This window comes from Ambystoma mexicanum, chromosome 12 (genome assembly GCF_040938575.1).
Source record: "Ambystoma mexicanum isolate Mex_15411 chromosome 12, UKY_AmexF1_1, whole genome shotgun sequence".
In the NCBI taxonomy this organism is placed as follows: domain Eukaryota; kingdom Metazoa; phylum Chordata; class Amphibia; order Caudata; family Ambystomatidae; genus Ambystoma; species Ambystoma mexicanum.
In genome coordinates, this window is record NC_090936.1 from 448,708,147 (window position 1) to 448,735,239 (window position 27,093).

The window sequence follows — 27,093 nt, forward strand, 5'->3', positions numbered from 1 at the left end:
GGGGGCATACAAATCTATGAAAGATATCAATGCTGGAGAAATACAGTTAAAAGGTAAGTAACGAAGACTTCTCCAGCATTGGACCTTTCATATATTGACATGCTTGAATAGATTACCAAGCAGTTAATTAATACCAAACATATCGGATAGCCGGAAAGTTGCACCTGTATGTGTATGCGCTATATGGAACAAGTTACTTACCTGAAACTGTTGTTCTCCAGCATGGGGTCTGGCATGGATTCACATAGCAGTACATACATATACAACCACGGGAGGTGGCAATGCTCAACAGAAGCAATTACTCTTACCTCCTCACCAGGCTCACCTTCAAGCAAACAAGTTGCCTAGCACTGCTTGGCCGACTCTGGACTCCTCCCTGGAATCCCTGTCGACGCAGTAGAATTTCGTGAAGGTGTGCGTAGGCCTCCACGTAGCAGCCCTGCAGATGTCCAGCAGGGGCACACCAGACAGGAACGCCGTCGTAGCAGCGATCACTCTGGAAGAATGGGCTATCGGATGGCCAGGCAGCGGTTGGTTTGCCAACTGGTGACAATGAGTGATGCAGCCGGAGAGCCACCTGGAGATGGAAGCCTTGGACAAGGCCTTCCCATGGTTCACAGAACCAAAGTTCACAAAAAGCAGAGGAGTCTTCTGGAAACTCTTTGCGCGGGCCACAAAAAACTTCAGCGCTCGAGCCACATCCAGCGAGTGCCAAGTCCTTTCAGCTGGCGACAAAGGCTTCGGAAAAAACACAGGTAACACCAAGGCCTCGTTGAGATGAAATTCCGAACGGACCTTGGGGATGAAGGAGGGGTGCGTATGAAGCACCACCCTCGTCTCGTGGAAAGTTAAGTAAGGCTGCTTGCAGGACAGGGCCTGGATCTCACCTACCCTCCTGGCAGAGGTGACGGCCACGAGGAAAGTAGTCTTCCAAGACAGGAACTTAAGCAGAGCTCGATGCATCGGCTCGAGATGCATCGGCTCGAATGGGCCCCCATGAGCCTAGTCAGCACCACGTTGAGTTCCCACACCGGGGCAGGAGCCTTCAGCGGCGGGAACGAATGGGACAGTCCTTTGATGAAATCCTTCACTAGACGGTGCAACCAAAGAGAAGACCGTCCCGGAGACCTGGTGTAGCGGGAGATAGCCGCCAGATGCACCTTGATGGAGGCTTGCGGCAGCCACGACTTAACCAACAACAAGTACGGAAGAACTTGGGGGGCTGTGACTCTCAGAGGGTTAATCTTCTGCAACCGGCACCAAGTCGCAAAACACTACCATTTGTGTCTGTAACAATTGAGAGTCAACGATGCCCTGGCCTTGGCAAGGACTTCCCTGCAGTCCGCAGGCAGCTCGTAACCACCAAACTCTAATGCTGCAGGAGCCAGCCCTTCAGGTACAGCGATCCAGGATCGTGGTGCAGGATTGTGCCTCGTTCCCTGGAGAGAAGATCCACAACCACTGGTAGCTTGAGTGGAGGGGACGCTGACATGCTGAAAAAGTCTGGGTACCAGAAGCCACGCTGGCGTGACGAGATCGTCCTGCACTGGTACCGTCTGAGTTGACTGATGACTCTTGGTAGCAGAGCCAACAGAGGGAACACGTACAGGAACATGCCTTCCCAAATGAAGGAGAATGCGTCCCATTCCCCCCCCCCCCCCCATTGCTGGCAAACCTCCGGAACTTGGTGTTCATCGCCGACACAAACGGATCGATCTGGGGACCTCATGAAAAGGTTGTCCACTTGATCCTGCCGAAGCTCCCACTCGTGGCAAGAGGAGCTCCCTGCTGAGGCAGTCAGCAACAGTTCTTTTGGCTCCCGAGGTGAAAAGGAATGAGGAACATCCCCTGGGTTATGGCCCAGTGCCACAACTCCTGTGCCCCTCTGCAGAGCGCTGGGGATCTGGTGCCCCCCTCCATCCAGATGTAAAACATTGTGGTGTATTGTCCGTGAAGACCCTCACCACTTTGCCCTTGAGCGACGGAAGGAATGACTTGAGGGCTCAAAAAACAGACTGTAGTTCCAGGACGTTAATGTGCAGCGCCTTCTCCTCCGGCAGCCACAGGCCGCTGGCATGGAGACATCCAGTGTGTGCTCCCCACTGCTCCAGGGAAGCGTCGGGTGTGACCATCTCCTGGTATGGGGGCTCTGGAAGTCTATGCCTCCGGGGATGCTGGAGCGCACGCCCCACCACCTTATCGCCCGACGGAACTCCTCGTCGAGCACAATCCTGTCCTTGAAGCTTCAAGACACCTGAATCCAACGGGTGTTCAGGAATTCCTGGAGCGGTCGCATCCGCATCCTGCAGAGTCAGACCAGGTAGATACAGGATGACATCATGCCGAGCAGCGACTTGATGGTCCTCAACGTGACAATCTTCAGTGCTAACAGCCGTTGCACCTTGCCCAAAATAGCCGCTATCCTCTCCTCCGACTGGGCTGCTAGGCAGGATACTCTGTTGAGCCTGGACTCCAGGAACAGAGCGTTCTGCGATGGAGTCAAGCAGGATTTTGAACAGTTCACTGAAAACCCCAGATCCATCAGCAGCCGGACGTTCCTCTCCATGTGATCGACAGCAATGTCCTTTGACTTGGCCCGAATGAGCCAGTTGTTGAGGTATGGGTACACCTGAATTCCCTGTAGTCTGAAATGGTCCGCCACCGGAGCCAGGCTTTTTGTAAAGACTCTGGGTGCCGACTTCAGTCTGAAGGGAAGAGCCTTGTACGACAAAGTACAGGAACTTGCAATGTTTTACGTGAATGGGGACGTGGAAGTATGCGTCCTCTAGATCCAACCATGACAAAAAGTCTCCCTCCTCCAGTTGGCCGAGCACTTGCTGCAACATGACGATCCTGAACTTCTGGGACTTGATGTACTTGTTGAGTCGTCGTAGGTCGAGAATGGGCCACCAGCCCCCAGTCCTCTTTCTTACTAGAAAGTATCTTGAGTAAACTCCGGACCCCCTTTGGAACCAACTCTATCAGCCCTTTTCTAAACATTGCCTGAACCTCCAGCAGCAGCTGAGGGATGTGTTGTTCCTGTCGGTATTCGCGGACACTTGCTGGAACTCCAAAGTGTGTCCGTGGGCAAGAGCGTTCAGCACCCATCGATCGGTGGATATGTTTCCCCACACGCTGACGAAGTTAGCCAGCCGGCCCTCCCAGCGGGGTGCAGGAGCCCGACGTCCTGGCTGGTTCAGTCCTGCTTGGAGGCTGGCATGCCGCCCTGGAAGCCTGGACGACGACGGCAGCCACCTTCCAAGGCCTTGGAACGACCCCTATAGGCTTCCTGGGTTGTGGAACGGGAGGGTTGGTGGTAAGAGGACGATCCACCACTGAAACTCTTCGAAGACCTACCCGACTTCCCTCCTAAGGGACGAAAGGACAGACCGTGCTGTTGCAGAGTTCCCAGGGCACGGGCCGTCTATGTGTCGGTCTTGATGGCCTGAAGAGATCCATTCATCGACGGCCTTGCCGAAAAGATACTCTGTCGAACAGCATGTCCAGAATCCTCATCTGGACCTCTTGTCTGTAGGAAATCCAGGATCTGAGCCATATTGTACCATAGCTCCGGGTCATACCTGGCTAGGATCGCTAAGGTGTTGGCCGCCTTGACCATCGTTGCCGCTGAGCAAATTACCTTCCGTCCCACGGCGTCCAATTTCTTCCACTCGCCGTCCAGGGGGACAGGTTGACAACGATCGGTTGGACGACTTCTTCCTAGCCGCAGCAGAGACCAAGTCCGGCGACGGTTGTGGGTGCAGATTCCAGCACCCAGTATTTGTTTTCTAGCCGGTCCCTCTTCGCCGGGGCTGAGGTCAGGGTTCTTCAGCAGCGCCAGTCCCTCATCCCAGACGTCATCCAGGAGCGTTACCAACAGAATTGTCTTCCTTTTCACCTGCCTGCGCCGATACATGAAACCCTCCTTCTCTTCCAGGGTGAGCTGGAAGAGTTCCGATGCACAGGCAATCATGGAGTGGAATGATCCCACTCAGTCTGGCGGAGAGGCCCTTAGTGGCAGAGAGATTCCGCCGCCGTTGTCTTCTGTGTCCGTCGTCGTGTCCGTCCCCGTATCGCGGGGGGGAGTGGGAAGGAGCAGCGACGGTGGAAGCTAGGCGTAGGGTGTCTGCTCCTTTTCTTCGGCAGTGGTGGCCCCAGTGTCAATGGGGTCGTCGCAGGAGATGCCGTCGGCATCCTCTTCTGAATCTCTGACACCAGTGTGTGGAGGGTTGAGAGAATATCATGCAACAGATCTCTGGGAGGAGCCTGGGGGACAGGGTCAGGGTCGCTGGGCCCAGTGCCTATGTCGTCGGCCCCGCTGACAGCGTCATCCTAGTCATCGTCGCTGCCGCCTCCGGTGGCCATCTCCTCGACGTTCTGGTCATCCTCGTCACCACCCTCCTCCGGGATGGTGTGTTCGGAAACTAGGTCTTCCCCGTTGGACGAAGAAAAATCCGTGCCCTGGAGCGCCTCCATGTGCCCCCCACCCCCCTTTGGGTCCTGAGGGGTCGGCCTAAGGTCCAGCATCCTCTTCTCCGGAGTCTTTTCCACTGGTTTGGACAAAGCCTCCCACCTGGAAGGAAGAGCCACTCTGACCGCCACCGGGGTACACTCCAGGTCAACGCCTTTCTCCTTTGAGAGGGCAGCCGCAACCATCTCGATAGAGGACAACGATTTGGCCTAGATCACCTGGGCCTTAACTGGCAGGTTGGACACCTTGTCCTGCTTGGCCTTCTCTGACTTCTCTCGCAGCTTCCCCTGGGTAGCTGACTTTCTCTTTGATTAAGAACTGGAGCGATGACTGGAGCGTGAGGCCGATGGAGACTATGAACGCGCCCGGACCGTCACGAGGGCTCCCTTGCGCGGCGACCCTGACAGAAGCGGGCTCACAGTGCTTGGCCTTTTCTTGTGCCCCCCACGGATGGAGAGCCCTCAAAGGACTTAGAAGCCCGTTCTGGCTGGCCGGATCCAGATGAGGCATGCCCCTGTGGACCACACAGGGTAGAGGCCCTGGATTTGAGCCACACCGCCAGTCAGATGTGCCGATCCTTCATCGTGCGCTTGGAAAAGCCACGGCAGATCTCGCAATCTTCTTCCTTGTGTGACGGGTGAAGACAAAGGCAATGGGAATGCTTGTCGTCCGTGAAGACATTTCCGCAAACCGCAGCTGGTGCAAAGCTTGAAGAGGGAAGCCCCATCCTTCTTCTCCGACATGATCCTGCGCAGTGTGGGCCTAATAGCCTTCTGGAAACTTCCAAGAAGAAAACACTCAACGATTTTGCCCTCGAGGGGTGATGAAAGATGCCGAAAAACAGATCTCTGTTAATTGGATGAATAAACTATGGAGCACACTGGCTCGATTGAACAAAAACAGGGTTTTCCTAGCCAAAAAAGCATGAAAACGCATAAAGCTCTAAGAGCGAAACACGAGGACTCCCAACACTTGAATGTGCGGTAAAAATCTGAAGATGGCTGCCAGAGGTGGAGCTTACAGCGAGGGCAATCATTGGCTGGGGGGGGGCAGCATGACCCAGAGCTCAGTGATTGGTTTATAGGAGAAACACAGTTTATAAACGAAAGTGAAACTGTTTTTTCTTTCATGAGGATTACCAGCCCGACAGGCAATATTCATGAGCATGTGAATCCATGCCAGACCCCATGATGGAGAAATATAGCACGTGTAACATACTTATAGCGTACAAAGTAAGGCTACCAGAAAATACATGCAATTACACGGTGGGAACAAGCAAGAGTAAAAGTTAAGAAACAAAGGGCTGCTCCTACCTTAAGTGAATTAGTGTTGAAGCACTGCTTGTCCTACCACCGATTCCCTTCTGCTGTCTTCTTCCAAGCAGTATTGCTGGGCAAACATGTGGAGAGTGCCTCACGCGGCTGCCCGGCATATGTCCTTCAAAGACACTCCTGCCTGGAACTCTGTTGAGGCCGCCCTCACTCTGTTGAGGCCGCCCTCGCTCTGGTGGAGTGCGCCGTGGGCGTGGCTGGCAAAGGGTTATTTCTGATTTCGTGACAGTGAGTAATGCAACTGGAAACCCAACGTGCCAGACTTTGTTTTGATATGCATTGACCCTTGGTTCGTCCTGCAAAGGTGACGGAAAGTCTAGTTGAAGTCCCGAAATATTTTGTTCTTTCAATGTACAACTTAAATGTCCTTGCCACATCTAGTGAATGTAGAGTCTGTTCCGCTGCAGTTGTGTGGTTGCCAAAGAAAGTAGGCAAAAATTCTTTCCGCTTTAGGGCGAGGGTGCAGAATGACCCAGTCCCTGTTAAAATTTGTGAACGGTGACTCAGTGGACAGTGTTTGTAGTTCCCCAATACGCCTGGCTGAGGTTATAGCCACCAAGAAGGCCGTTTTCTACAATAAGAACTTTGTGTCACACCTGTGAATTGGTTCATAGGGTGCTCTCATTACCGTGGCAAGACGGTGTTAAGACTCCAAGCGGGAGCAATTTTCCTTTGTATGGGAAAAGAACGCATAAGCCCTTTAATGAAAGCTTTGATCGCCGGGTGTGCAACTAGAGAGTTGATGAGGCCAGGTGGTATAAGCAGAGATGGCCGAGAGATGGACCTTGATGGAAGAAATTGCCAAACCGCTTCTTGCTAGATGTAGAAGGTAAGGTAAAATGTGTTCTGCAGATGCCAAGAGGGGATCTGTGCCAGCTTCCAAATACCAAGATCTGAACCGTTTCCGTTATGTAGTATATGTTCGTCTGGTGGACGGAGCCCTGGCGGCTCGAGAGAATGCCACAGTATTCAGGATCGAGAACAAGGTCGTGGAACTTTAGCTACTGAGGAGCCAGGTCTGGAGGGATAAACTGGCCGGGTTGTGCTGAAGCTACTCGACCCTGTGATGTGACAATAGGTGCGGGTGAGGCTGGAGGTGAGATGACTTCACCAGTGCTAGTTGATGGAGCGCAGGGTACCAAATCTGGCGTGCTCACATTGGTTCTATCAGTATCATTGTGCAGGGTTGCTTGTTCATCCTGCGCAGCACCCGCGGGATCAAAGGTGTCTGGAGGTAACCCGTAAAGGAATTTCCCCTTCCATTGTATGGAGAAAACATCCCCCAAGGAGTATCTCTCCGGGTACCTGGAAGCAAACTGATCGCACTTTTTGTTTACATGGGTTGCGAACAGGTCTGTGGTGGCCATTTCTCACCGGAGGAATAATTTGTTCAGGTTGCGGTCGTTGATCTCCCACCCATTTGTGGGATTGAAGGAATTGCCAGATGAGTTTGTCTGCCAACACATTGTCCTTGCCGGGGAGACTTTCTGCCTTCATGTTTATCTTGTGGTGTATTGCCCAGTTCTAGAGTTGTTGAGCTTCAATCGAGAGGATGTTGGACCTAGTGCCGCCCTGTTTGTGTAGTGCATTGACATGGTGTTGTCTGTCTGCACTGTCACCATTTGTCTGGAAATTACTGGTACAAAGGACTTTAGTGCCCACCGAATGGACCAGAGTTCCAGCACATTTATGTGCAGATGGGATTCCGACGACCATATCCTGCTTGCTTGTAGAATGCACAGATGGGACCCCCAGCCCCAGAGCGAATCGCCCGCTCTCAAGAGTAGAGTGGACTTGGGTAGCTGAAAGAGAAACCCCAGTAGAAGTTCGGATTGTTTGGACCACCATTCGAGGGCCTTGTGGAAATTTGGACCGAGATGCTCAATTTCCTCACAGAATCCGCTGTGTTGTAGCCACTGGCTGTCCAGCTCCTCCTGAAGCGGTCTCATCTTCAGTCTGCAATTTGGTATGAGGAAAATACAGGAGGACATCATGCCCAGGAGGGACTTTTATTGCCTGACAGTGGAGTTTGTTCTCTCTTTGAACCATGCAATAAGGTTTTGCGTTGTGGTCACTCTGTCCGGAGAGGTACGAACCCTGGGAACTCAGTGTCCAGATCTACTCCTAGAAAGACTGCTGTCTGTGTGGACGGAGGCGACCATTTTTCCTTGTTGATCGAGAGCCCAAGGTCTTGGAGTAGGGTTGTTCTTCCGACTGCCTCTTACGCTGTTTCCAGGGAGCTTCCTTTCACTAGCCAGTCGTCTAGGTATGGAAAAACCTGTACCCCAGAGCGCCTGAGTTGAGCGGCCACTGGGGCCAGGCATTTCGTAACCACACTTTGTGCAGAGCTTAGCCCGAAAGGAAGTACTTTGAACAGGATATGTTGGTCACCAACAGTGAACCGGAAGTACTGTCTGTGGGATGGATGGATGGGTACATGGAAGTATGCATCCTCAAAGTCTAGGGTTGCGAAGAATTTACCCTTCGTGAGCCATGGAAGGACAAGTTGAAGGGAGGTCTTCTTGAATTTTAGATGACAAACTTGTTGAGGGACTGTAGATCTAGTATTGGGCGCCACAGGCCATTTTTCTTTTTCACTAGAAAAAAGTGTGAATAGAATCCATTCCCCCGTTGTAGAGGTGGTACCTGCTCTATGGCGGCCTTTTGTAAAAGCTTGGTGGCTTCTACCCTTAGCTGTTGCAACCGGAGGATGTTTTTCTTGGCAGTGGGCCAGGTGGTGGCCGTTGAAGAAAGTCTATAATATTTCCCTCTTATTACTTGAAGCACCCATTTGTTCGATGTTATGGTGTACCAATGATTGAGGTGCAGTGAGACGCGTCCTCCCACTGGGTTGCGATGTGGAAAGTGCGCCGAGTATGAGTCAGTTCTTCTTGGTCTGGTACCTGCCCTGGCTCGAACCCCTTTTGCCACCCTGGTTCTGGTATCTGGTGGAACCTTGTTGGTATCTACATCCTGATTGGAATGAGGTTGAAGAGGGCGCTTGATCCTGGAACGACCTGCCGTATAAACTGCACTTGGAGCTGGCACCTCGAAAGGAGCGAAAAAAACAGTCGTCCTTGTCCTTTAAAGAGCTAACCGCCATAAGCGGTGTCCGTGTCGGCTTAGATGCCTTTCTAATTATCATCTATTTTCTTGCCAAATAAGTCTTGCCCATCAAATGGCATGTCTAGGATCTGAGCCTGGACCTCTGTCCTGAAACTTGTTGCCTTCATACAGGCATGGCGTCTCAATACTGTGCCATGTGCCATCTGTCAAACCGCAGTGGGCAGTGTCCACAGAGGTGTCGATCATGTAGTCCGAGATCGCTTCGCTGTCTGTGATAATGGCTTCTGGGAGGCGTTTAGTGAGACGGTAGATACAAAGCCATAATTCTCTATCCAGCCGTGCCATCATGGCCATGGCGTTACTGGCCTGCACCGTCAACGATGCCGCCGTTCAGACCTTACACCCCATCACTTCTAGTTTACGTCCCTCCTTATCGGGCAGAGCCGTGAGAGGAGAGGCCCGGTTTTGCAGTCTTTTCCTTGCTGCCACCGTGATGGAGTCGGGTTTAGGCTGGACTCTGAGACATAATGTAGCTGAGTCGAGGGTTTTGTACTTTTTCTCCGATCTAGCTACCAGAGCTGGATTAGAAAGAAGTGGCCAAGATTTTCTCACCTTTGTCCCAAATAGTCTCTAGTATTGTTATTGTGGTGATAGTGCAGCGTCTTTTGTCTCTGTGCTCATAGAGGACTGATTGTTTCTCCTCTGTGGTGACATGTATTTTGAAGATCTCTGCTGACTTTGCCATGATGGAGTGAAAAGATATGATATCGTCCGGAGGGGAGGATCCCCCGTGAGTCACGTTTCTTCTGCTTCTCGATGACAACAGAATCCCAATTGTCTGGGTCTATGTCAGGGTGTCCTGAGGCAGCTCACCATCTTCCAGCTCGTCGTCATGACTTTTGGGGTCGGAAAACTCCCTAAATGGATCATCAGGTTCCCCAGTGTCGTCTACAATGTCGTCTGGACATTCTGCGGCTGTAGCAATTAAAGGCGCGCTACGCACTTTGGATCTTTGAGGTGAAGACCTTTGAGGAGATGGAGTTTTCTTTTTTGATACCTGTGTGATCCGCCATAACGCGAATATGGTGACGATCACTGAGGCGACAGTGATTGATGTGGAGTATGATCTGTAGGAGACCTGCTTCCAGTGTGGTGCACCGGTGATGTGCTTCGTGAAGGTTCGCTTAAAGGAGACTTGCACTTTGTCCCCTTTGCAATTAGTCCATAATTCTGCGCACCGACTGTAGTAAAGTAGGGTCGAAAGGTTCTGCCACGTCTTGCATTACTGGTTGCCACTGTGGACTGTGCTCTTTAGGTTGTACTGGCCGTTGTTCCTCCCCCTCTGAGAACTCCTCCTGCAATATGATGTCAGGCAGTTTGTTCATCTCCGTTATAGGCGATAGAGGGATAGCACTTTCTAACACATCTAGATGTGGTGTATTAACGGTTACTGCTTCCTCTGGCTGTGGAAAAGACTCGATGACATCTGGCGGTGTTGGGTGAATCGACAATGTTTTGTCCTGCCCTTGCGGGCACGTTGACAGTTTTCTGTCGATGAGGAGGGGTCCTTCGTCGACGGGTGCTTCTCGCCAGTGCCATTCGTGGACGGGTGCTTAGACGACGGTTGTTTTGTCAACGACAATGTCTTTGTCGACGAGGTGCTGCTTTGACGGTGGTAGACTGTTTATCCGTCGACGAGACAGTTTTAGTGGATGGCGAGGTTGGTTTAGTCGTGGACGGTGTCCCCGTGGACAGCCGTTTTGCCAACGAAGGGGTAGAAAAGGAGGAACTTTTATCTTTGTGTAGTTCTCCTTCCAGCAGACCTTTAGATACAGGTTCAGTTGAGGATTTCCCACTCCTCATCTTGCCCTTGGACGGCAGAGAGTCTGCTCTGTCCACTGAAGCTCTCCTCCCTGGAGCTGCTTCTCAGGGTGCCTGGAGGAAGTTGAAGGTGCAGTTTTGCTGGATTCCTCATCAGATGACATTTGTCTGCTCTCCAGGAGAAGTAGTAGTCTTCTATGCCTGTCCTCCAGTCTTTTCTTGGAAAAGGTTTGACAATTTACATGACTGAATATCATGTGGATAAAGATAATACATTCAGAGTTGGTGGGAGGTCTCTGATGAAGTCGATATTTTCACCACACCTGGAGCAGTCCCTGAAAAGGGAGGTCTTCTCTTTGACAGCTTTTACTTGAGTCTAAGTCGTGATGTGAGTAGGCAGCCTAAAAACATGACTTTTTTAGGTGGCAAAGCGTGGAAATCCGAGCCCCCATTGATAGTGAAGCTAAAAAAACTTAAAGTATGACTAAAATGTCTAGAATTAGTACAGAAAAAACTAATTTGCTCAGCGAGCAGAAGAGGATTCCGCTGTTCAGTAGACAGTGAAAAATCTGAAGATGGCTGACTGCGGTGGAGCCTAAGCCCTACCACCTCATTGGTTGGGGCCAAAAAGGACCGAAGGAGGTGGAGGGACTCCACAAATGAAGGGCTACACATGCCCCATACGGCACTGTGGGTGTATCTTTCTTCCTAAGGAAGACGTTTTATATTATTATTTAAATTACCAAGGATTCCCAGACTGATTACCGGGAATATTCAAGCAGGTGAATCTATGAAAGATCCAATGCTGGAGAACTTGCCTTTTCGTAGCCGCAGGTCCGGGGACAACCTTTCCCAACATGTAATTCCCCCTCCCCCAAACTCCCCACATCCCTTTGTCTACCCACTCACCCCAACCCCCGAACCCATTTGCCTCACTCACCACCCCATTCCCCCCTTCCCTCCCTCCCTCCCGACTCGAAACCTGTACCAACCGAGATGGCCCCCCATCCCACACCTTTCTTCAGGTGTGGTCCGTGGGGTCCCGGTTTTCAGGATGGGCTAGGCTCCTGCCTGCTCCGACTGCTTCACTTTGTTTGCATCTTCTTACGTTAGCCAGTGGGAGTCCCGCCAAGATCTTCACTGGGTAATATATTTAACTCGACTGCTTCAGCCGTCTCCTTCCAGTCTTCCACCAAACTGCGTCCGTTCCCTGCAGGGCGATGTCCCCCGGCCCCTCGTAGCGCTGCCTTAGGTGTCCATTTTTCCAGCCATTCCCATGCTTCCTGCGGTGAGGTAAAAAAAAAAAAAAAAAAAAAGGCTACATCGTCGATCCCTTACCCTACAGTGAATCAAATAAAACTAGTTCCTCTGCTTCTGTACCTCCTGTGTGTGGTCCGGGAAAATTAGTAACTTGGCAGCATCAATCTCAAAGTGGTCAACTTTACGTGCCGCTTGCAGTATTGTGTCCCATTCCCTGAAGTAAAGCAATTGTACCACAATCGCCCTGGGCCGCCTTCCTGGTGGCGGGGGCCTGCCCGGCACTATGCACCCGCTTTACCGTAAAAAGCTTTGACAGACCTCTTAAGCAGGCCATGTCCAGGATGAACATTTCTACATATACCTCGGCCCCCTCCTCTCGTTCAGGGACCCCATAAGGTGGATATTGTTCTGGTGAGACCGTCCCTCAGAGTCCTCTGCTTTGGCCTCCAGCTCCCTTGTCGCTCCTATGAGAGCTTGTACCTATTTCTTGAGCATGGCCAGCTCATCTTCAACGGTGCTCACCCGCTGCTCCACCTAAAGTCAACACCAACCTACTGTATCTTTCCTTCCAGGGACATTCTGGACTCCTGTACTGCTGCCATTAAGCCTTCTAGTGTGACTCCTCCCCGCCTACATGCCTGCCGCCACTCCATTGCTTTCTCCGCTCACTGATTTGACTGGCTTCTGTTTTGAGGCGGCATCATGCTCTATCCTCTGCTGGCCCATCACCATGGTGTCCTCCATTGGGGCATGCAGTAGGATGTTGGTGACCCTGGTCAGCTGAGCTAGCCATGTCCTAGGTGGCCCGCCTGTGCGTCTCAGATTTCCTCTTCCATCCAGACAGCACCCCGACACCCCTCACCACAGGGGGGGGGTGGAAAATTTCTCCCTTTCTCGCAGCTCCGGGAGGCACCTTGCCTGTGTGACCCCCTCGATGTGCCCCAGATGTTTCTTGTGCGGAGTGGTGCGACTGTAGCACCGGGCTCTTCACGCCCGACAGCCGACCCCGGCACTCCCTCTCCGATTCTTCTGACTGCGACTTCTTGTGCAGCCCCCCTAGTATCCGGAGCTCTCCCCGCTATGCATCCCTCTGCACACCTCTCAAGATCAACATTGCAGCCATGCACCCTTATCCATAGCTTGCACTCCGTTGACCTGCTATATATTGTACAAAAACCTCAGGTGGGGTCATCACCCTCAGTCCTCCATCTACCTCCGCTGCAGGGATGAGTGGGGCAATTGCAACCCACTTCTCAAGTCTTGCTGCAGGGCTGCCGTTCCCCTCTCAAATTCCTGCTGCTAAACGTCCAGCTATGAGTCCGGCAGCCTGTCGGCACGTCAGTCTGCCACATTCCAAACGCAAGCTCTCTCTGTCCCTGCTGGGGCGGTTCCTGCCCCTGGTGCGCACATTTCTGGCTAGCACGTTGGTAGGCTGGATAGCTTCTCGGGCCGACGCACTCCACGTGCATTAGTGCATGGCACTCCTCAACCCTCTGCATTCCTCCTCCACAGCAGATCTCTTTTGCCAGAGGGTGGGCTGCTAACCCAGTGTTAGGCAGAAACCTGTGCAGTTCCCTTAGGGACCACTGCAAAAGATTTAAGACTACAGGTGTTTGGCAGTAAACCCACTTGGTAGCAGTCTGTACCACACAGATTCACTTGGTAGCTGTGGCTGAGCAGTCAGACTTCCCTCAAGAAGAGTTAGGCAGTATATAGAGTATACACAATAGGTACAGAGACACAGTAGCACAAGCAAACACGGACCAGAGCTTTGGTGTAAAAGTATATAATTATTTATTTAGAGACACTTGCAATTTACACTAGCAAAAAAAGGTAAGTAAATTCAGCACACAGTCACTATCATATATATACAACACTAATTACTTATTAGACAAGTCTTCGTGAGAAACACCACTTATTTTCAGACAGAGGTGAGTGCTTAACATGAGATGGCACTCTAATAAGTTATAAAAAAGGGAGGGAAAAGGCAGAGTTATGGAAGCACACAAGTTCAATACTTTTAAAAGAACCACAGTAAGGCAGGATAGGCAGAGTTCTACTGGATAGCAAGGAGGTCAATTGCAAGGCCCACTCTTGGAGAGAGCAAACAGAAGGGGTCCAGGTTCACACAGTGGGGTTATGCCCAAAGAGTCTTGTAGACAGTTCGCACAAAAAGGATGAAATTAAAGTCAGGAAAAGTTAGCTAGGTTGTCCCAGGCCAGCCCAGGTTAGAAAGTCGAGGCTTTACTGTCACCCCGAACGATCTGTCGCAAGGGAAGCCAGGTGGGACACAGTACCTTAAGTGTGAAGGAAGCTCCAGCGGGGGCAGTTGTTCCTGGCAGCGGGTGCAAGTCGGTGTTTCGTCCAGAGGAAGAGGAGATCTCGCCGTGGAGGAAAGATGAAGGTCGTTGCACTGCCAGGGAAGAAACCAGCCGCGGAGTTCTTCGGTTAAAAGGTACTACCCTTCTCTTTGCGGTAGTGGTAAGCCGTGGTGTTCCGGTTGCCGGGGTGCTTGGCACGGGCAAGGCGGCCACGAGATGCTCCAGGAAGGTGAAAAGAAGGCAAAACTGGTTATCCCCACCAGTCAAAGGAAGAAGACTCTCCGGACTGGAGATCTCCTCTGTCGTCGGGAAAAGTGGTGAGACGGTTCAGCAGGGCTCCACCGGTGGTGTCGTCGTTGCAGGTCGGCTCAGCTTCTCCCTCCTCTGATTCTTAGGTCCTGTGGCGACTTCTGAAGTTCCAGTCCCCAAAGCCCTTCTTTTTGCAGCAAACCCCCATTCATTCAGCCTAGCTGTCAACCAAACATGCTAAGTGGTGAGCCGGCCGGCTCACCACTTGGGCCAATCACACAAGAGTGCGACTTAAGTTACCAAGGTAACTCAGTCCAGGGTGCCTAAACCCCCTCCCACACCCCCTGTGGTACCCAGCCAGAGTGGCACCACTTTTGGAGGCTTCTGTGGAGAAGCCTGCCAAAAAGTGGAACAAAGGGCTCGACTTGGGTTGGCGTCACAAAAGAGAACACACGCCATTTTAGAATAGAGTTCCGGCAAAAAATACCAACCGGTGAATTAATATTAAATAAATAAACCGGCGGTATGTTCGAGGCTATAAGAATGAAATAATTAAAGTTGGTAGCCTCGAACAATGGGAAAATCCCATAGAGATATATTCGCGGTCGAATATAAAAAGTAGTATCCACTGCCACCAGCCAAAACTCGATCAGGGGGGGACGGAGACGTGCCCCCTCGAACAACAGACCCCGGGGCAATCGAATTGCCCCGACCAGTAGGTCCACAATATGATGGCTTGTACTGGTTTCTGTTCATAATTTGGGACTAGTAAAGTCAATGGGGACTTTACATGCCCTGGGAGACAGTAGTCAGTCCCAGGGTATGGAGTCTATGTTGGGGGGTCGCTACGACACCCCTGGGTTACGGCACGGAGGGTGCTGTGTAACCCACATCAAAAACACATGAGACCCTATGGAGTAAAAGACCCCATAGCCCATAAAACACATGGAAAGATAAAGGAACACCTCAAATCATGCCTAAGAGTGGGAGTAAAAGAGTCTCACTCTTAGCAGGAGAAAAAAATAAACCCCAAAAATCCAGCAAAGCTGCTGGCGGACTCACTAGGTTTGGGAAATTAGCCTTTTCAGAGAATTCTCCCCAACACCCAGTAACACACCCAGGCGGCAGCTATATGCGCCTCCTTTGCAGTGTCCAGCTCCTCCGCAAGTTGTAGCGCACGTTGCAAACCAGCAATCAAAAAGTCCAGTACGGTGTCAGGGCCGCTCACAGTCTACATCCCACGCACTGTCCCCTCCAGTCTCCAGTATTGGCTCCATTACCTGGCAATGTGCCTACTTCTGGATATCGCAGGGGGCCTGGCTGCTGATCCAACTGCCTGCCTACCGTCTGTTGTCCGCCCTGCTGGGCACTGAGGCTGCTCCTTGCCTCCTACCGATAGCAGACGGGTCTCCTCTACTCCTCACCGGCCGTCGCCTCGGTTCACTGGCGCCCCTCCGGTATGGCGTGAAGCACAGCAAATCCCTGCAGACAGCTCCCGAATCTCAAGTATTCCTGGGTTCGCCGGCTCTCACTATATACACACTGATGGACACCTTGATGCCTGCGCTGATTCCACACCACGCTGTCGTTTCTCGATCTGGCGGAAGAGACTCTGATCAGCTCACTACCCACCACTGCTTAATCCAGGCACCCGGGGTGTTCCAATACCCTGTGAGACGTGTCTGCACGGCAGAAGTGCTCGAGAACAGGATTTATCTAGCCTGGAGTGGGCGCTACAGAGCCTTACTGCTGCATCCGTCGCTCGCCGGCCACTCCTCCCCCAATTATGCCCATTTGTTATTGGTTTCGACTCTGGAACAACTTGAATGCAGTATTGACAATTTGCATTTTTAGAGCATGCCTAGAACATCCTCATGAGATGGAGATACCGTGGCACTTGCAGATTAAGCACCATATGGTAAAGATAACTGCACCGACTCACTTTATAACATAATGGCCATGGCCAAGTCATGTGTAGCGGCTCTAAAAAGACAGTTTAGCGTTGTTATTGAAGGATAAAGAGAATACAGAGAACTACAGTTACTATCAAATCATTTTTATGTACTTCTCTAAGACTAATATTCAGGAACACCTCGTGGGGACTAATTCCTTCAACGAATGGTGTCTTGTTACTAAAGCCATGCTAAATAAACTACCTATAAGGGCCGTGGCCTCAGTTTGGTCCAACCAGGGCGACTTGAGTTGGCCACGATGTGGGGCAGTATGTGAAGATTCATGCCACTTGCTTTTTTGCCCAAACTACCACAAGATTAAGAAAATTAAACTCATCCCTATTCTAATGAAGTCAGGTCTTCGGCAATGCTGACCAGCTTTATGCTATCTTTTAATGGCAGAAACACCCCTTAACTGTCAAGGGTGAGGCATCTCGTCCTTGGGATTACCTCTGTGTTGCCAAGGACGAGATACCTCATCCGTGGCACTTAAGGGGTTAATGAAAGAGAAAACGTTTGAAGGCATTGAATGGGGAAATACCGAAATCACCAAAAAAGACCTTGGCACTGGTGGGGGGCATGGCAGTTAAGTGGTTAAAGGTTCGGCTTTATTGTCCTGCATAAAACGAGCCCTATTCTTATGATCCAGGCTCCTAAAAATATGTGAGGCAGAACCATGTTCATAATGGATTTACAGAAGGATCAAAGCATCACTCTTATGCACAGTTTAGACTGAGATTTTTTTGAAATTACATTTTTAACACCGCAAACAAGAACAGGACATACATATAATATATTGAAAGCAAAGAAATATGCCCTACCCCTCCTCTACCCCCCTCCAACTGGATGGATAAACCCCACAACTTCATCCATTAAAAAAGTTTCAACAACATAGATTGCCACATAAAATGTATGAAGTGGGAGCACCCTCCCCGCCCCCCCCCCCCCCCCCAAGTACACCAGAGTGCCCTCTGAGCGACGAGGGGGGGGGGGGGGGACCGACGTGAAAAACATTCATCCCAACCACTCACGTGTCTGATGACAACGGCCTCATGCCCCCTCCCTATATCATTAGAACTCCTGGGTCTGAGTGGATTCCTGACCATTCCCCTTCAAAGCCCACACCCCTCCCGGCCCCACCATGAAGAGCCACAGTGATATTTTACATCAAATAAATCTCCCCAGCTTTGGTCCACCATTCTGTCATTCTTGGCAGTTTCTCTCTTCCAATGTGTAGCGAGGCACGCTCGAGCTGCCACTAGGACGAAATGCACCATGTGTGACATGGCTTCCCAAGCACAATCCACTTCTTCCAAACCAAAGCGCACCAAAATAGGGTTGGGGTGTCGTTCTATCCAGTCTATGCTTATTATCCACCCCAGCACCTCCGACCAAAACACCTGCACCTTGCTGCAAGACCAAGTGCCAATATGTGGTACTTTACCAACAAGCATGCCAACAGAGGGTTCACACCTGGGAACATTTTGGAGAGCCGAACAGGGTCATATTACCAGCGATTAAGCAGTTTCACCCCATGCAATTTGTATTGGCAGGCTATAGAAGTCTTGAACGTTCTCCTGAGCTGTTCAATCACCTCAGGCCGCAGGTCCCTCTCCCATTTGGCCCAAAGCCTGTTAGTGTCACCATTAGTAGCCTCTACTAGGGGCGCATAAAGCAAGGAAATTAGCCCGTTCATACCTCGTTGCATATTAAAAATCTGTTCTGTCTGCCCAAGCTCCCTCTGGACAAATCCCTTCCATTTCTCTGCTGTCAAAACCCACTTTACGGAAGGAATGGGAACACTGCAAGTCTCCCAATTTGCAATGCCTCTTCGAATTCCTGTATGGTAATGAACTTCCCCCTCCTCTCCATAATTGCGCCACTCGGCTTCAAACCAACTCTTTCGTGATTTCGTCCCTAATCACCGGGGCCCACATGTGGCACTGTGGCGAGGGCCATATAGTGAACCCCCCACATCCCTGGGCCTCGCCTCCAAATGTTCCAAATCACCCCCAGTCCGGGGTGTTCCCTTATCCTTCGTAGGACCTTTTCCCTTGGGTTCCACAACCACTGCCCCACTATTGCCGGTCTCAAATGGAGGTTCTTTAGGTAAACCCACTGGTTGTCCCTGTCCTCTCGCTAGTGGGGAACCAACACCCTCAGCTGGGCTGCCTTATAATATAACTTAAAATCCGGAAACCCCACCCGCTCCCTTATCCTTGTGCAACACCAGCCTATTGTAGGCTACCTGTAGCTTCTTCTAATGACAAAGGAGGCGCAGTATCTAGCCCTTTGCTTCAAGAAATACCCCCTCTGGCACCACCACTGGGAATATTTAAAACGGATTATATCCTAGGGAGAAAATTAATCTTTAAGGTATTGAGCCGACCCATCCAAGAAATGGTTTGCCCGCTCCACTTTCGCATGTTGCAATACAATCTCCTTAACAGTGGTGGATAATTAGTGTCAGACAGCTCCTCAAGGTACCTTGTGAGAATCACTCCTAAATACTGAATCTCATCTGACTACACCACAATCGCCAGGTGTGAGACCCGCTGCATCCCTCCCAGAGTCCACATTAAAACAGAAACAAAATGGATTTTCCCGAATTAACCTTGTACCCTGCGAGCGAGCCATCACTTCCAAGGCCGCCAGGACCCAAACCTGTAGGTTTCTTAGGTGTAAAAGAATGCCATTGGTGTACATCCCCAACATGAACTCTGTCCCCACTACTATCCCCTCCAGCCGAGGGGCACGCCGCTGCCGCTCAGCCAATGACTCCAGAGATGTCTGGTTCCCCTCTCAAGGCAACACTTGTGTGAAAACCTACCATTAACCGCTACCCTGGCCCTGGGTTCTGTGTACACCGCTCGGATAACATTGAGAAGATTTGGTCCCAAACCATATTTCTGTAGAACCGCATATAGAAAGGCCCAATAAACCCTCTTGAAGGCCTTTTCTGCATCCAAGGCCAAAAGGGTTGGATAACCCCTCCCGCCCCCCCCTTTCACCTAGCTTCGTCCATAAGATGTAACGCCTTCCACAGCGTGTCTGCTCCCAGCTGCCCCATGATGAACCCCACCTGGTCAGAATGGAACAGCCAGGGCATCAGCCCCTCATATCTAGAAGCCAGAACCTTGGTGACTAGCTTGGCATCGATGTTAAGGAGAGAAATGGGACGGTAAAATGCACACCGACGAGGGTCCTTCCCCTCCTTAAGCAGTACAAAGATCAACCCCTGACAAAAATATCTGGGGGCCTTCCCCGTCTGCATACCAAAATTGAATAATGGAGGGACCACAAATTCTACAAACGACTTGTAAAAACCCATAGAATAGCCATCCTCCCCCGGGCCTTGCCCGCCTACGTCTGCCTAATGGCCAAGATAATTTCCTACTGTGGAATTGAGGCATCCAGCACCTCTGCTTCACTAAGTGCCAGCTGGGGGAGGGAGGTCTCCACCAAATATCCCCGACACCCTCCATGCTCGGCTCATCCTCAGGGCTATACAGCCACTCCTAAAATGTTGCAAAGCGGTCAGCAATTTCCAGAGAGTCTGTGGCCAGCGTACCCAGGGCATCAAAGACCCCCCTCCACCCATCTATCTGCCCTCTGACCCATCTGACACGCTGCCAGGAGTGCATCCGCTTTATCCCCTTTCCATAGTTTTTCCTAACTTTCCCAATGACGTCATTTCTCTCGAGGTTCCGTCTGTATCTTCTCTTCCAACGAAGTGATTTGAACCCGTAATCTATCCTCCAATAGTGACCTCTCGCTCTTCTTACTATACCCTTCCATGATGAGCAGCCCTCTCCAAGTCACCTTTGCCACTTCCCACAATATAGAGATCGGCCTCTTGTAACGTTCCTACCAAGGGACAATCACTCCACCTGCCCTCTTCCATATACAACCAGAAGGCCCCTCATCCCCACTAATCAAATCTGCGTAACAAGCAACTGTTTCCAAACCCCTTGAAATCCATACTCTCCCCTTTCCCCCCACCCCTCCAAACACAACCCCTCCAAACACAACCCCTCCAAACAAACTGAGACGCCCATTCAGAAATTGACCAACATGCAAACCTCACTCCCACCCGCACTGTCGCGCATGTAAAGACCCTGCAATGATGCAACCAAACCTTGTACCCCACAGCCCTAGCCACAAGCAGCAATGCCCTTATGCCCAACAATACACCCCACCATAAACTATAGAACATCTCAAGTCAACGTCAGTATCACTTCCCCGGCAAAGGGGTGTTCAGCCTTTCGTACTTCCTCCCTCTGGGAACTCTTTCACGTTGCATCCATCCCTTCTCATTGCACCCGCTTCCTCTGACTGCTGATTGCCCATCTTTTCTCCCTCTGAAAGGTGTTTCAGAACCTGTTGCGCCTCGGACCCCATGGCCACCCAGTAGTCAACTCCATTAACATCAAAGACCAGACCATGGCTAATGGATAAGTCCATCTATACCGAAGGCCCCTCTCCGAGAGTCATGCCACCAAGGGGCGACAGTCCCTACATGGGGACAGGGTGAGGTTCAATAGTTCCTGGTTTATCTGTATGGTGTCCCACTCAAATTGAAAGTTCTGCAAGCATTTGGCCTTTTCCAGCAACTCAGCTTTGTTTTCATATCGGAGGAACTTTGCTACCATGGACTTCGGCCCTTTAGCTCTCACCATACAACCCTGATGGGCCCTTTCAATCTCTACCTCCTTCATACCAACATACGCAAAAAGGGAGTTCGCAATCCCTTCTAATGGACATCATTAGGGGTTTCTCCTTTCTGCTTTCAGGCCAAACACTCAAATCGTTCTTCCCCTATAATCAAAATTCTTCCTACCGCAGCTCCATGTCGGCCACTCTAGCCCCATACTTCATTTTGAAGGGGTCGACATTAATGTGATTGCTCTCCAGCACTTCGAATTTTTCCTCCAACACCCCTACCCTGCCTCTGAGATCCGAGACGGAGGCTTGAATGTCCCCCCTCAGGGCCTTTATTTCCTGTAATATATCCTTGACGTCATCTTTGGTGGAAGGGACCCGGGGGTCCTCCGCTCAGTTTCGACGGTGGGGTCGCTTCTCCCCTTCTTGCTTGCCATGTGCACCCTCCTCCTATAATGCTGCAAGACCAAGAGACCTGGTGATGGCCCGTGCGAACATGAGATTTTTGATGTGGTTTTAGGAGAGTGTTTTATTGTATTATTGCTATTGCCTTAAGAATTGTGATTATGAAATGTATACTTTGGTTAACAGGCTTGTTTAATTCTTTAAGTTATTTACAGCTCTTGTTGAATTGTACTGTATTTTATTTATTCCATTTGCTTTTGACATTGTCAAAATAAAAGAATGCTACCTGTAAACATACAAAATCAAGGTAAAGCAAAATGAGCCAGTGGAGTAGTAAAAAATTACATTGAGCATGGTAGAGTCTTGATGGCCTTTTTATTTTCCTTTGAGAGCCATTCTTTTTATCCGGTTGTCCACACTGGCTTTTAATCTCATACCGACATATACAAAGATCTCTTTGCCTATCTAAAACACTTAATTGTGCCTCTCTCTATCACTTTCGACTGTGAGGAACTTTTTTTCATCTGTCAATTTTGCCCTTTCACAAAACATCCACAGACATCTAAGGCAGACAGTACCTGAAAAAGACGCAATAATATTCAAGCTTCTTAAGCGAGGCAATCTTTCAGTATTTGATGTAGCTTCTGGTTACTGAATGTTCACGTTGTGCTGCATAGCGGTATATAATGTAGTCATTGAAAGTGAGCCCAATCTGGAAGGGACTGCAACGTCAGGTGGAGTATTTGATAAGAAAGTGATCAGTACTGCACTTGGGGCCTAATTTAGAGCGTTCTCCAATGGGGTTTTGCCATTATAAAAAGCTTCTGTGAATTAGGCCCTTAATGTGGTAGCACATTTCACAAGCTGGTTGCGTGCATTACAAAGATTGGAATCCCACCCACATGAATCAGATCACAGAGTGGGAGTAGGTGTAAAGTGAGGAGGAGCTGGTATTTCTGAATCAGGGCGGGAGGACACCATTTGTAGAATACATGGTGAGCTGTGCATTAGGCCTGAAACTACAAACTTCCATGGGCAGTGTGAAGAGTGGAGGTGATAGAACTTCTAAATGTAAGCATGAAAGTAGCTGCAACACCTCAGACAATCTACTCAGCACATTTGCAGGAGGCCAAGATGCAACCCTATTGCATAGTCTAGCTTGGACGCAGCCTTCTTCACAGTATTCTTAAGCAAGACTTGTAGATTTGTTGGCACATCAATTAGTTATCGTAGTGACAGATTGGTATCCAGGATAAGGACACTTTTCTTTTTAAACTAAGCATAGAAACCACAACATTACATGCATAGCCTACAAAAAGTGGTTTGGCATCCAGAAATGTAATAAACCGTCAGCAAAATGTCTCTATTGCTGGGGCATCAGCATCAGAGGTCTGCAATGCAGCCAGAGTACCATGTCTGATAAGCAAGATGAATGAGGAGGGGGGAGAGTGGGACGTGTGGCAAAAGCCATTCCTCTCCTCAAACCCTACCACTGGCCTCAGCAGTTTGAAATATGAGCGTAATGGTTCAAAACCTTTTTATCAATGCCACGATTGTACAGAACATTAAGTATTTTGAGTTGGATGTCAAGCTGTACACAGACAACTTTCAGAAGAAAAGACGCTCATTTGGGAAGATACAGAAGCAAGATCATAGACCAGACTGACATAGTACCTTCTATCCACTTGTTATACACTCACCTGCTGAGCTATGAGGTCCAGTCTGGTCTCCAGTGTATTAGACACCTTAATTTTACCATCAAAGTTGAACATCTCCACACCTCCGGCACTAGAAAGAGAATTAGAAAATATTGTAATCATAGATGTTAAATGAAAATAATCAAGAAAGCACGTTCAAGTCATCCCATGAAAACATCAAGGCTCCAGGAGGTCCTCCATTTAGCTGTTCATCATACAGATTGGAGGACAACTCCAAGATGAGAAGCTACACATTGTTAAATCATATGCAGGAAGTAGATTAACCCCACTTAATGACTCCCAAACCCCAGATCAACCTTCTAATGAGTGGGTAAAGACATGTGAATGATCTCATCTCCTTCACTCTGCTACCACTAAAGCGATGGAGCATTTTTTGTTTAAGGTGCGACCAGGTGAGAAAGAGCAGTCAATGGGGAAAGCATATTTGAAAGCCTCAACAATTGTCCACCTTGAAAAGTGCATTGCAATGTTAAATTCAAATTATGTAGATGCAAAGCGACAAATGTACAAATGAAGATCTGCATTTGCCATGAATTGGGGAATCTTAAAGTCTGGATGATATGCTTTTAAAATTATGCTCACTAGTTCTACTCCCTTTTTTATGCAGAAATGTTCTTACATTTTCATAACATGTTTTATATCTTTTATTTTGTAATGCATGTAAAGTATGTCTTGGTTATTATGGTTTTCACACCAAGTATATTGATGACAATTGCATTGTAAAGGAAGCTTTTGTACAATCCCATGCTGAGAATGCCTACTGCCCTTAACCCTAGGGAGGGGAAGGCTAACACTTGACAAAAAAGGAAAGCCAAGCCTCCGAGTAGGCAACGTGGTTAGAGCTACAAGGCTGAACTCTCAAGTAGGGCGACACAAAAGGTACAGTTAGTCTCCACACATCACTAGGAAATACACCACAACGATATACTGAAAAAGCTATACTTTCATAAAATCACACATATAAACCTATCAGTTCAAATAAGTACCTAGGTAATAACACACATTATTACAAAGATACCAAGTATAGAATAAACATAGTAATGTCTACACAACGATTCTCCTAACTAGTGTCTATCTGTGGTCCCTCTACCAGAAGCGAGCGCCAAACATAAAACAAGTGGGGTGGGGAGACCACCAGGGAAGCATAAAACCTAGCAAGCAGGTAAGTACCCTAGGTTGTGCACAATAATGTACAGTGTACTAAAGACACAACCCAACCCTAGTATATTTCAAGGCCCGAGACCTGGTTGCCAGCCCGCAATGCATATGGTATCGTATTGGGCAAACGACGAAACAATTTTACCAGCAGGAAAAAAGAAAAAACTCAAAGGCCTATATAATGATCCACAATCATTAGGATCCTCTAGGGAATAATATTAAAATAAATGCATATACACACCTGAAAATGTATCAAAGCCTAAGGACACAGAAAACAACTTAAAACCAAAGTTAAATAACTTCAAAAATGACTGAACATTTTAGAAACCACAACCTTTTTACAGTTCAGGGAAAAATACAGTTACTAAGATTAGTGACAATGTCAAAAATGCAATCCCATTGCAGAAATGTAGTCTTAAAAATCAAAGATAGTTCTAAAAATAATAAGTCTTGGTAAGGAGCCCACTGGATCCCCTAGAGGGACCCAGGGAAAATGCCCAGAGGCAAGTAAGTACCCCAGAATCAGTTCTGCAGAGTTCAAAAGCAGGGCCAAAGGTTTATAGGAATTAATGGGAGATGATAAACGGCCACCAGCTGTAACAGAGTTAAGTCTGATCTACCTCACCTGTGTATTCTGCGACTGGCAACCCCATGGAAGTCCCATGGAGACCCAAAATAAATGTTCCAGGAGGTTGGAAGATGCACCCCACAGCCACAGAAGAAGTTGCAGAACAGGAGGACCCCAAACAGAACTCTATGGGAATTGCAGTAAAGAGTTGCGTCCAAGGAATCTCTACCCAGACCAGATGGACATCTGAGTGGGACTATCGTGAATAATCAACCTCCCTGGATCCAAAGGTAAGTGCTTGCATCTGTAGTTTCAGTAAAAACAGCTCCAGCAACCCAGTAAGTAAATGGCCCTTTTAAACAGGTGTGGGTTTCAGGATTCAATTGCCAGGCACTTTAACCCCACACCAATGATGATGATCCCAGCAACTCAGAAAAGGAACAGAGGCCAGGGTTAAAAATTGCTGGGAGCTATTTAGCTCCTGGATAAAACCTACAAAAGCCTGGTTAGCTTGACACTAACAGCTACTTTTGGCTCCCCAAGTCAAATAATGGAACACAAATATACCTATCTGACAATGCTATGTGCCTAGGAATTTGCATATAAAGGCACATTAGTGAATCTCTCGAAGACATGAAAAGAATGAATGGTCAAATTTACTGGACACATAGCTATAGTTTTTCATTTGGAAATTAGATTTGTTGCCTGCTATGCATTAGTGACTCATTCTGCAGCAGAAAGAGTGAGCCAGGTTACACCACAGAAAAAAGAGCTGTTAGCAGAAATACAAATGAGGCAGTTAAGAGACAGTGACAGATTACTACAGTAACAAAAGTGGCAGAGTTATGATGTAGTGGCAAAGATGGGTGAGGACTAAATCAGAGGTAGTAGTAGTAGGATTGACAAACTGAAGAAAAAAAAATGTAAAGGAAAGGGAAAGCAATTTGAAGAGAATATCCAAAGTAAGAACATGTAAAGCAAAATGGCCAGAGACTGAAGATTCAACAGAAATCAGTTAACAATAGCGTACAACACACAGCAATGTAAAGAGGTTCAATATGTTCAACCATTTTCAACTATCTTCCAGGCACTCCATTCATGAGACTTGACTGCAGTAGCTCCTAATCACAATGAGTCTCTCCTGGTCAGTGGAAACCTCTGACAGCCAGGAGTTACTTCCAGCGCCTGTTCCATGAATTCCAATTTTGACCCTAGAAGGCTCTTCACAGGCCCTGGACCCACATCAGAGAATTTGCAAGCAGGATGCAAGCAAGTCCTTGGAACCCATGAATATCGCTCTCAGCAACTTGACAAACAGAATAAGGCAGCAGCAACTGTTCCAGGACAGGAACAACATCTGGAGGTACCTTTGAACGCCCCAAACAGAAGATCTGACAGAGTGATGAATGATGGGCACCCCTCTGAACTCCTGCAGGGACCCCCAGCCAAGCAAAGGATGCTGGCACTAAACTGTGGGATGCGACAGTAAGGAGCCCTGAAAACAGTTTGAGTAGAGAGATAAGCCCAGCAGATGTGGGGTGTAACCAGGGATTTTGTTTTCAAGAAGTCTGTACTGGACTGGCCCTCACGTGGCATAAAACCCAAAGTGGGTTATGTCCAAGCCGCTGCACTAAACAATTTCTGTCAAGTGAGAGCTTTAAAAATAGCAAAAGAGGCAGGAATCTGCAGAAAAACTCCTCTACCAGGTCAGAAGATCTGCCACCTCCAAGTCGTAGGAACAAAGCAGCAAGGGAGTGCAACAGGGGCTGGCCAAGGACCAGCCAGTCACTCACTAAAAGGGCTATGGACAGAGAGGTGGTACAAAATGATGACCCAATGGCATTATACTCCTCAAAGGATGTATAGAATGTACTCGGCTGTGTCGCAAAATTGTTGGAGGAGTTGCAATGGGGAAGGAAACTGGAGACATATTTGGTGTGATTGTCCAAAGATTTAGGGGTTTTGGGAGGAGGTTAAAGTGCATACGGAGCACATTTACCCAGCAATATGTAATATTTCAATGGGAGGAAGTTTGGTTTGTTAGCCCCGGAATCGCGCCAAACCCCTAAACTTCTGAAAAAAGCTCTGATTCCCCGACGATTACGCAATGG

The 27,093-nt window shown here is 49.2% G+C and overlaps 1 protein-coding gene across 1 annotated transcript in view; it reads right to left on the minus strand.

The window, feature by feature from the left end:
• ATP6V1E1 (ATPase H+ transporting V1 subunit E1) overlaps positions 1–27,093 on the minus strand; it is a 451,663-nt gene that overhangs the window by 33,284 nt on the left and 391,286 nt on the right. The window contains exon 8 of the mRNA XM_069628660.1: positions 23,239–23,326. Coding sequence (XP_069484761.1) covers positions 23,239–23,326 — 88 coding nt within the window. The remainder of the gene's footprint in view (positions 1–23,238; positions 23,327–27,093) is intronic.